Here is a 12119-nt window from a genome sequence, read left to right as displayed (position 1 = left end):
ACCGCTCCAGTGCTTCTTAGATTTGCTTCTACAGCAGGATGTTACTAAACAGATGAAATTACTTAGCAATTAAGATATTTTTATAATAAGTCTCTTAGTTTTTTAATGTTACGAAAACTAACGCTTGCTTTGCTTGCCTGATTGTAATCAGTTCTAACTTTTAATGACTTTTTATTTTTGTAAATCAGGTTCAAATAGGTCACTTCTGCAACTCGAAACACTTATTTTTCTTATTGTTTTACATAATCTAGACCTGTAGTTTTCAAATCGGTTAACAATTAAGAAAGAGTAAAATATTAAGATAACGAAGAACTTCTTTGAAACTTACGTTCGTTTACGCAACAAAATCTACTTAACTATAATACTCGATTAGTGCAACTTACAAATTGCAACTTGCATTAGTTGCACTTAAATGCAACATAAAACTCTTATTGCAACTTGCATAAGTTTGTGCCACAATTTAGACCTGTAGTTTTGAAATCAACTTAAGAAAGAGTTAACATTTAAGATAACGAAGACGGTCTTCTTTGAAACTTACGTTCGTCGTTCGACTACGCAACAAAATCTACTTAGCTATTTAATACTCGATTAGTGCAACTTACAAATTGCAACTTGCATTAGTTGCACTTAAATGCAACATAAAACACTTATTGCATGTTGCATCAGTTTATGGCACACGCCACGATCTCTGTTACGACTTACGAATGTGTCGTATTGACAACAAGTGTAACTCAAAACATGCAACTAGCATTAGTTGCTCTTAAGATAACGAAGACAGTCTTCTTTGAAACTTACGTTCGAATACGCAATAAAATCTACTTAGCTATAATACTCGATTAGTGCAACTTGCATTAGTTGCACTTAAATGCAACATAAAACACTTGTTGCAACCTGCATGTGGCACACGTCACGCTCTATGCTGCGACTTACGAGTGTGTCGTATTGCCAATTAGAAATATGCAACTAGCATTAGTTGCACTTAAATGCAACATAAAACACTTATTGCAACTTGCATCAGTTTGTGGCACACGCCACACGCCGTGTTGCGTGTCGTAACACATTGCGCAACTTCGACTACGCACCGTCTTAGCTTCGACATTGTATTTGAGATTTATCATTCTATAAATCAACTCCAATTTCAAGGAGTTATGAGAGACCAAGGAGAGACTAGACAAAACAATACTAAATAAAAAATATAAGGCTTTATTTAATTGGCTATTTGACTATATCTAAATATATAAAAGGAAAAGGTGACTGACTGACTGACTGATCTATCAACGCAAAGCTCAAACTACTGGACGGATCGGGCTGAAATTTAGTATGCAGATAGCTATTATGACGTAGGCATCCGCTAAGAAAGGATTTTTGAAAATTCAACCCCTAAGGGCGGAAATAGGGGTTTGAAATTTGTGTAGTCCACGCGGACGAAATAAGCTAGTCACAAATAAATTATTTCTCGCTGATTATTATAAATAGAGGATCTTCCAAAATAAGTAAAATCCGCGTCCTTTATTAGTTTTAAGTGTAATAACCATTTTTAATTATCGCGGTTCATGAGATACAGCCTGGTGACAGACGGACAGACAGACGGACGGACGGACGGACAGACCGCGGAGTCTAGTAATACCCTTTCGTACGGAATCCTAAAAATGAGCCTCGTAGCGCGCGGCGGAGATATTATGAGGACCTAAAGAATTGACTCCGAGTGGCCTACTTACGCAACGTTCGTTGACCTCTAGCATCAATCAGATGTTTGCAATATATTATCGTAAACTTTTACAAAGTTATAGATTTTTTTTTGTGGTATCATATCAGTAATCATCAGTACTATCACCTGTCTTCATTTTTGCCAGCTTTCTGGTAACACCCTGTACGATTTATCAAACACGCTGTATAAGGAATTGCAAGAGGATGTTTAGCCTATGTACGCGGACGAAGTCAGGGATGAGAACTAGTGAAGGGTATTGATTGAAATGCAGTAGGTGTATCTTTTGTGAACTTCGACCTTTATAAAGTCACATTTATAGAATTGTTGTTGTGTTAAAACCTTTATTATTCGTATCATAGTACATGCCCGCAGCTTCACCCGCTTGAAATCTGTTTTTATCTATTTTCTTGTGGGATCGAGATATATTTTGAAATTTGCCCAATAGATTTCCCCCAAAAGAAAACCAAATTTATATGGGACCACCTTGAATACCCTTTCAAACAAAACGATTTTTTAAAATCGGTCTAAGCGTATTCGAGTAATCGGGGAACATACATTAAAAAAAAAATTAAAAAATTAAAAAAAAAACCGACGAATTGAGAACCTCCTCCTTTTTTGAAGTCAGTTATAAATGAAAACACAGAAACAATTTTAGGGTTCCATACCTCAAAAGGAAAAACGGAACCCTTATAGGATCACTTTGTTGTCTGTCTGTCTGTCTGTCTGTCTGTCTGTCCGTCTGTCTGTCTGTCTGTCCGTCTGTCTGTCAAGAAACCTACAGGGTACTTCCCGTTGACCTAGAATCATGAAATTTGGCAGGTAGGTAGATCTTATAGCTGACATTTGGGGAAAAATCTGAAAACCGTGAATTTAGGGTTAGATCACACAAAACAATTAAATTGTGGTCATGAACTAATAATTAGTATTTTCAACTTTCGAAGTGAGTGACTATATCAAGTGGGGTATCATATGAAAGGTTCACCTGTACATTCTAAAACAGATTTTTATTTATTTTTATGCATCATAGTTTTTGAATTATCGTGAAAAATGTCGAAAAATACGACTGTAGTACGGAACCCTCATTGCGCGAGCCTGACTCGCACTTGGCCGGTTTTTTTTAAAGTTATATCGATTAAAATTAGTATACAGGCTTTCGGTTACGAATAAAACTGCCAAGAGGGTTAAATAAGGGATGAAAGTTTGTATGAAAGTCCGTCATTTTTCAAGGTATTTCCATGAAAACTGATATTTGGGCAGTGATGATCATAACTCTATGTATTTGGGGTTTCGGTTACAAAAGAAATAAATACGTGGACCTATTTCAGGATTCTTGAAAATTCTACCCCCACGCCGAATTTCCGAATTCCACCCGAGCGTAGCCGTGGCGGGTCAGCTAGTCAGGGTATAATTATCAATGGGTACCTACTGCCTACCACTAAAAGTACTTCCAAGCTTCCATACCGTTTATATAAAGAACAATACCTATTATTAATATACACGCACACATTCAATACAAGATTCAATAATCGCGCTAACAAAGGGAGATCGTTCCACAAAAACACCTACATTCACCCATACAGTAACAACAGTAAAGTACTCCAGCGAACATCAAAGTAAAATGACATAATAGGCGACTGACGGCGCTATATATACCTACTAACCTACCATAGATTGTAGAGTAGAGCACTATAGACCGCGTTACCATGCCCCACACATAGCGATGCAAGTAGTGTTTTAGTTTAGTGTAGGGCTGCTATGCGCATAGTGGGCTCGGCACAGCCGGGCGGGAAAATTGATGTAGATTTCGACAAAAAGTACTGTTAAATAATGCCTGTTTCTGTTAATATATCATTTCAGAAGCTTTAAAAATACTTTTTCATTTAAACTCTCACCGGGCAAAGCTTAGAAGCTTGCACGAGAACATTGGTTCAATACGTAGAGCCTTCATGAGCCATGGTTGATGGAAGTTTTCATTTAATTAGGAAGCGATAGCTATTGAAACATTTGAATCAAACATCATGATCTAAACATTAAAATAAAAACGCCAAAACAACCAGAATTATTTCAAGATAATACCGATACATCGAATTCGTTAGAAAGCATTTTTGTTAAACTTATTTCCATCAAATAAACACCAATTAAATAAATAAATTAATAAAAGTAGATCTGAATCTGCATCCCGAAGACAACGGGTAATAAAGTCACAGACAGTCACAGACATTAGTTGTCCAACATGAAGTAAATAAATTTATTTCTATTGAATATCAAATCTTTAATAATTTCTATATAAATTTTAACCAATTTTGGCTTTTAACGGTTCAGCTGTAGGCCGATTTCGTAAAACCTGCATCAATCATTATTACAATCTCTGTTGTTGTTCTGATTGGCTGAATTTATGCGATTCTTGTTGCATTGTAGCCAATAGTGAGCGAGCGTCAACCAATCAGAGGTGATTGCGATCGTGACATACAATGTCACGATCGCAATCACCTCTGTAATTCTACCGCACGTGCAATCGAGCAGCTGGCCGAGGAATAGACTGAACCAAACAGAGTTAGAATAAATCCGTGGCATTTTGCCGATTATATAAGCCAAATAAATGTCTGACTTAGTTGAAGAAACATCGGGTCAGTTTCGTCGTCAATTAAAATTGCCGAATGAACCGATCCGATTATGTGTATAGCAACCCTAAGTTTTGAACACCTCACTGGCCATGCGGGATCGATTTCGGGCATGCGCAGTTGAAAACAACGCTTCCGACCCTCCCCCCCCCCGTTTTGCCTGAAGCTGAAACCCCCTCTGCAACTGCACTCCAGTGCATCCAAGAACGCGGCTAAAAAAACTCCCAAGAATAAAACGAAATAACGATTCTAAATTTAAACCGCGCTGTCACTTGTCAAAATAGTTTTTTTTTTCAATAATTAAAATGTGCGCGGAGGCCTATTCGACGAAAGTGTGATACGCAAAGAGGACGCATAAAATCGATGCTTAAACAAACTATGAAGAGAAAAAAACGGGACGTAGACTCATGCAGCCAATTTTTATACATAAGACCGCACCTCGACAATATATGAGACACGATTTTATAAAAAAATCTCAAAATAATAATCACGGTTTATTAAGAATTTATACTGCAATATTTAATCACAAACAAAATAGTCAATAGTTCACAAAATAATAATTAGTTTATTAAAATTAATAAGAAACCCTACCAATATAACTTCCCCAATCATAACCCAAAACCTTACGAACGAAAATTTTAGACTGATATTTAAATCCGAATAAACGTAGAGAATAAATAAAATTAAATAAACAAAAAAAAAATATAGCGTATTTACATTAGTTGACCATTTGAGAAAGTTTATAATATATAAATATTATAGAAGCGTATTTATTAAATAGAATTACTTACTTAATTAAAGTAATTAAAAAAAACAACACATAGTGATATCAAACGCAATATATTGAAGATACAAATTAACCTGGGATCAGACATAGCCTTAAGTTTTTTTTACGACGGACGAACAATTTTGAGACTTGGGAATTTTTGCAGTGTGTTAAATAAATTTAATGGAAGAGAGAAATGGGTGAGCGCTACGGCGACTTTGTGATTTATTATTAAACTAGTGTGTTATGGATAAGTTTATGTGATCGTGCTCCGAGGTCCTTTAGGGCCATTATGTTGAACATGTTTGATATGTGGAACTCCGTAAGCACGAAGCTGGAGGCCCAGAGCAATGTGCAGCAAAGTCAACAGCCACACACTTCAGGTGGGAGCATTAAAGGTAATTTCCACTTAAATTACGGGTTAGTCACTTCGTTGACAACGATAATATAGTTCGAATGCTATTAATGTAGAGTAGAAGAAATTGGAATATTGCTTACACAAAAAAAGTAGTGATTATTAAATATATATCGAATACTATTATGTAGATTAGAAGAAATAGGAATGTTGCCTACGTCAATTTTTTTTAAATATATGTATCCAATATTAGAAGGTATTCCGAAATACCTAGAACTCATGGCCTCTGTTAATTTTATGTTTAATAATGATTTTAAGTTAACGATTAAACCAAAAATGGACTGAAAAACGACAACGAATGCAATGACGTCACATTTCACTATTTCATACAAGCTTTCATACTAAGCTCACGTTTTGACGTTTGATAAAGAGTTGCTGATTTGACTATGTGGCAACATCCCTATTGTAATTTAATTACTGAAAGTAAATGACCAGTGACCAACCCTTTTCACTGTAGAATTAGTGCACCACCCATTCTCATGTAATATTATAATGTACAAAAAAGCTATGAACATTCCACTGATACACATACTAAATCTAAAGCTAGAAACTGCTATAAAAATCCAGTCATATAACGTTTTAAATATATATAAAATTACGACTTCAAATACTTACGTACCTTATTAATTTTCTAAATGTACTTACGGGTAGAAAATTATAATAATATGTAGTAAAATTCAGTCTTAATAATACGTCTTTCAATAATTTATTCCTATACTAGATGATGATGATACCCTCGACTGCATCTGCGTTTTTTAGGGTTTTAAAAATCCCGTGGGAACTCTTTGATTTTCCGGGATAAAAAGCGGCCTATATCCGTCTTCAAAATTCAAGCTATCTTTACAGCAAGTATACCCAAAATTTTATCCAACTGAATTTGGTTTTTAAAACCCCTTGGGAACTCTGAGACTCTGAACAAAAAATTTGAAAATCGGTCCAGAAACCTCGAAAAAATCGGTGTACATACATTTAAAAAAGCGAAACGGGCTGAACCACCTATTTTTGGAAGTCGGTTAAAAAAATGAAAAGGCATCTATACCTATCAATAAATAGCCTTTATCGTTTCCCGTTTTCTGTGCCTCGGTTAAACGTTAAAATCGGTTAAACGGATGGGCCGCCCGTGTCAGATATAAGAACACACTTTCGCATTTATAATATTAAGTATGGATTAAAAATGGCAAAATATACAGAAATCTGCAAAATTCTGCGAGTCCAGCTATACCTACAGTAATAATTGCGTGAACGATCTCACATAAATATCACTTCTAGAAAGTTCCGCCCAAAAATACTTCCTTTCCGGTATATTAATACATACATAATTGTTTCTCATTTCACAGTTACGCAATTGAAAGCTGCACGCCCAAAGAAAGTTGGCCAATTAAAATTCGGTAACAGTTACCGCCGGCCCGTTAGCTCCATCTCTTATCTCTTTCATTATCATTATATAATCGCATCGTTAAAAAAACAAACGCAATTATAATATTATTTATTACAACTTTAATGTATTTATAACCGGAGGATATCATCAGCTTAATCGTCATCTATCTGATAGATGTACATAGAATTTCCACGGCTGTACATAGAATTTCAATATACGGTTATTCAAGGGGCAGAAAAATAATTGGCAACGCAGTAATATTTCCTCTGGTGCGTCTAATGTTTATGTGCGGTAATAATTTAACATCAAGTGACCCTACTACTCGTTTGCTCACTACTTACTTATATTTAAAAAAAACCGGCCAAGTGCGAGTCAGACACGCGCAATGACGGTTTCGTACTACAGTCGTCCGACATTACTATATAAATCAAAAACGGTTATGCATAAAAATAAATAAAACTCTGTTTGAGTTTGAAAAATACTAAATCACTAAAACTACAAAATGAGGCAAATGGTTATTGGTATTGGATTGTGTTTAGGTAGTATAAACAATAACGACAAGCTTTTGTTAGCGTTCTGGTATACCTGTATCTACTCTGGTTCTTCTACACAACCCCTAATTTCTGATTTGATTACGTAGAGTTACTCCAAGCGTGGTTATTTCTATAACTTATTCATCAGATCATTAATGTTATATTACAAATTAAACATATTGTATATTTTAAGGAAAGTATGTGACATAATATTTTTAGAAATAAACACTTAATTTATTTAATTTCTAATTTACAATCTAAATCATTTATCTTAAGTGAATCAATTACATAATAAATGCATATTATATAAATAAGAACTATCATAATCTAGTGGTCATCAATACGTCGGCCACCTATTCAGGTCTGGGCCGGGTTTGATCCCGAGCACGTGAAGCTGTGTGGTTTGACTCCAAATGAAACATCGCTGTACACAGTTATTTATTATGTTGTAATAGTTAATTATCAAAATTAATCGATCCAATTACACAAATGTCATCCACATAGTAACAAGCTCCTTGTTTACGCACTTTCATTTACGATTCCAAATTTAAAAATAAAACATACTTCACAATTTGTCAACTAATGCGACAAAGTAGACTTATGGCATTCAAATCTTTACTTGAAAGTGCAAATGACAGTGAAAGTGAGCTACGCACAAATTAGTCATTATTTTGACTAATTTAATTTTTTTTAACTGGACACTTTCAAGTAAAGATTTTTATATAAACCTGTGAAGATGATATTGCTAGGGACGAAATTTGAATACCATAAGTCTACTTTGTCGCATTAGTTCACAAATTGTGAAAAACCAAATTAAATTTGAATTTCGCGGGCAGACCTGTGTCTTGGGTCTTAATAAAGGATAATTCTGTTGGCATTTAAACACGTCAAGAAAGCACCGCTACAAAATCTGGTTTCCTTTTTATAACACGTTCCATTGCGTAACGTTATAAGGTGGAGTGGAATAACTGAACGCAACCAGTTCTTAACAGTTGTACGTTCGGTTTTGTTCGTGAGTCGAAATTGGACTAGTCTTTGCCCCTTTCAATTAAAAAAGTTGCGACGTTCTTCTGTCAGTTATAACGGGACCGCCATTTTGTTTGTACGTACTTGCTGTGATTAATGAATATTTACAGTTATTGTAGGCGTGGGTACCACAGCTGACTGCCTATGCCTTATTACTGCCTGTACTATGCCTTAGTATTTATTAAGCGTACAATCTGAGAAAGCACTCGCCATATTGGCTCTAGTTGTCAACTGTCATGTCATGGCAAACCGTGATTATTGTCATGGAAGTAGGAAGTACTAAATACTAATTCGTGGGGCATAACATAATCTTTGAAGTTTAAAATATAATCAATCTATCTAATCCATCAATAAGTTATAGTATTTGTCCAAAACTTTATGATTTTTAGGGTTCCGTACCTCAAAAGGAAAAACGGAACCCTTATAGGATCACTTCGTTGTCTGTCTGTCTGTCTGTCAAGAAACCTACAGGGTACTTCCCGTTGACCTAGAATCATGAAATTTGGCAGGTAGGTAGCTAGATCTTATAGCTGACATTTGGGGAAAAATCTGAAAACCTTGAATTTAGGGTTAGGTCACACAAAAAAAATTAAATTGTGGTCATGAACTAATAATTATTAGTATTTTCAACTTTCGAAGTGAGTGACTATATCAAGTGGGGTATCATATGAAAGGTCTTCACCTGTACATTCTAAAACAGATTTTTATTTATTTTTATGCATCATGTTTTTGAATTATCGTGCAAAATAACGAAACAATACGACTGTAGTACGGAACCCTCATTGCGCGAGCCTGACTCGCACTTGGCCGGTTTTTTTTGATAAAATAACAACATTGCTAAATAACTTATCTACAAATTACAAATATGTAGATTCGTGCTTATTCATTCCGGCTGTAAATTCTCAAACTCAATATATAAAAGGAAAAGGTGAGTGACTGACTGACTGACTCACAGCTCAAACTACTGGACGGATCGGGCTGAAATTTAGCGTCCAGATAGCTGTTATGACGTAGGAACCCGCTAAGAAAGAGTTTTTGAAAATTCTAAGGGGATGAAATAGGGGTTTGAAAGTTGCTTAGTCCACGCGGACGAAGTCGCGAGCATACGCTAGTTTTTCAATAAAAGCAAAGGATTAAAATCTGAAAGCCTATGAAATAAGAGGAGCAGAATTCAGAAATTCAATATTGAAACGAACTATTATGCTGATTTTGATAATTCACATTTTTTGAAACAAAATAGTATCTGAACGTAATTTGATATTTACTATTTATAGTTGAATAGACAAATTATACTTATACGTCAGCAATTATAAAACATTTTGATTGATTAACAATTTTTGGTGCTTTGCCATGGCTTAGTTGTATTTACGAGAATAATATGTACCTATGTATTATTAATACTGGTAATATATGTAACCCCATTCAAATTCCAATCATATAAAGTATTTAAGTGTCCATTCTGAGAGTTTTCCATATTGTTTTCAAAAGGTGTGAGAAGTCTGGTACCTACTACATTTGGCCAATTTCGTGGACTATGGCCTAAAGACAACATTCTGAGAGAATGCGCATGCTTAGTTGTATCTGGCAAGTGGTTGATTGATGATGATGATGGTGATAATGATGTGATGATAATGATGATTAAAAACAAAATGCACCAGGAACACATAAGAATATTAAAGTTTATTGAGAAATAATCAACACCACACAGCTAAACATACATGAACTGATTGTACTAGGCTCTCATAAACATAATATGCAGTTCAAAGTTACGCAATCCATTATCTATGAGTGGATCTTCCTTTGTTGCCTATTTGTTGCCGAACGAATCATATCTAAACCACAGAATAGAACATTGGTCTACTGCCACAGAATATGTGCTTAATAATAAACCCAAGGTAAATATACACACCTAAATAGAATTTGTTTGAGTGTACACAAATATGTACCTATAAGCATTTCATTTTTATGTAAATGCGTCAAAACAGGTGTTCTAACTTCTAATAGTATCATGACCCACATTTCCTTAGGGAAATTGTAGTGATAAAAATGTCTCTTTTGATTTTGTAAACTTATTTTTTTCTTTATTAATATCTGAGATAAAATGATTTTATTCTTAGTTTAGAAATATCTTTTTTACCCGACTACGGCTATGATTTAGGGTATAGATAAAGACCACAGGGTGATTGTCTAAAACCTGCATCAATCATTATTACAATCTCAATTGTTCTGATTGGCTGAATTTGTGCGATTCTTGTTGCAACAATGCATTGTGGCCAATAGTGAGCGAGCATTAACCAATCAGAGATGATTGCGATCGTGACATTGTATCTGTCAAACAACCGCGGTAGGGCCCCTGGAGAGTGACATAGGCTACTTTTTATCCCGGAATATCAAACAGTTTCCACGGGATTTTTAAAAAACCTAATTCCACGCGGACGAAGTCGCGGGCATCATCTAGTAATATATAAGTCAATGAGTTTGATAAAGTTTATGGTTAGGCAGATTTTAAGTTATGAATTACCTGTCACTGCACTCACCATACTTAGTAGTTTATCTTATTAGTCATAGTTAATATTATTATTAGATACACTTCTTTCATGTCTTTTTTGTCTCATCGACTTATTCAGTATTTATTTTGTAACATATTTTTGTAAAAGTTGTAAATGGCGACTACATTTAGTAAGTTATATATGTTCAGAATAAGTATTTTTTTAATGTATTAGTGTAAGTAGCCGAAAGTTAACCTAATAAATAAAATAAAAAAATTAAATAAAATGAAGGATCTTGCTAAAATGTCATTTTAACGCATAGTACTTACAAAAAGTTATGCAACAATAGTAGATTTCACATCGGGCTTAGGCCTTAGCTTAGTGTACAAGGAAAATTAGTTTGTTTATTTAGAAAGAGTATATTTTACCTGTTCTTAGCTCTGACTAACATCGCTTCGTAAAAATTACGTTAATTATTGCTTGATTTATTCGCCTTAACTAGGCTTGAGCCTGTTATGATTATTATGACATACATTACCTATTTAACACGTTATTAAATATGTATCAGTTTAATAGGTTTCGGTACTTATTAGATATTCATAAAAAAGATCTATATATATAAAATTCAAAGTCCTGACTGACTGACTGACTGACATATCAACGCACAGCCTAAACCGCTGGTCCTAAAAACATGAAATTTGGAGGGTCTATTCTTTGTAAAGAGTAGATAACCACTAAGAAAGGATTTTTCGAAATTCCACCCCTAAGTGGGTTAAATGGGGGATGGAAGTTTGTATGAAAGTCCGTCATTTTTCAAGTTATTTGCATGAAAATTGGTATTTGGGTTTTCGGTCACAAATGAAGAAATACGTGTTTCAGGATTTTTAAAAAAGCCCATAAGGGTGGTAAAATAGGGGTTGAAAGTTTGTATGGGAAAGTTTTAATTATTGATGTTATTAACTTGAAATTTGGAAAGCAGATTTTTTCTTGAGGTCAGCTAAGAAACGACTATGAGAAAATCCTCCCCTGAAGGGATGAAATGGGGGTTGGAAGGTTATATGTGTTATTCGTTGCTGTTCAGGGTGCGCGTCCTGATGTTATAATGTTTGTTTCTGAAAAAAAATGCCATTTGTTTCCTGTAGGCCACGCGGGCGAAGCCGCGAGCAGAAGCTAGTCTTGTAAT

At 34.8% G+C, this 12119-nt stretch overlaps 1 protein-coding gene across 7 annotated transcripts in view; it reads left to right on the top strand.

The window, feature by feature from the left end:
- The window catches only part of Hr3 (Hormone receptor 3), a 167775-nt gene that overhangs the window by 19632 nt on the left and 136024 nt on the right, over positions 1-12119 (top strand). For 2 of the 7 annotated variants that reach the window (XM_069507918.1, XM_034982586.2), the window contains exon 1: positions 4527-5478. The exons of 2 other annotated variants lie outside the window; for them this stretch is intronic. In XM_069507918.1, coding sequence (XP_069364019.1) covers positions 5388-5478 — 91 coding nt within the window. In that variant the 5' untranslated portion in view covers positions 4527-5387. Of the gene's footprint in view, positions 1-4526; positions 5494-12119 lie in introns of those variants that run through there. 3 more of the 7 variants (XM_069507917.1, XM_034982584.2, XM_069507913.1) reach the window with 2 other exon arrangements.

This window comes from Maniola hyperantus, chromosome 27 (assembly GCF_902806685.2).
Source record: "Maniola hyperantus chromosome 27, iAphHyp1.2, whole genome shotgun sequence".
Classification (NCBI taxonomy): domain Eukaryota; kingdom Metazoa; phylum Arthropoda; class Insecta; order Lepidoptera; family Nymphalidae; genus Maniola; species Maniola hyperantus.
This window is presented reverse-complemented; position numbering and strand designations above follow the sequence as displayed.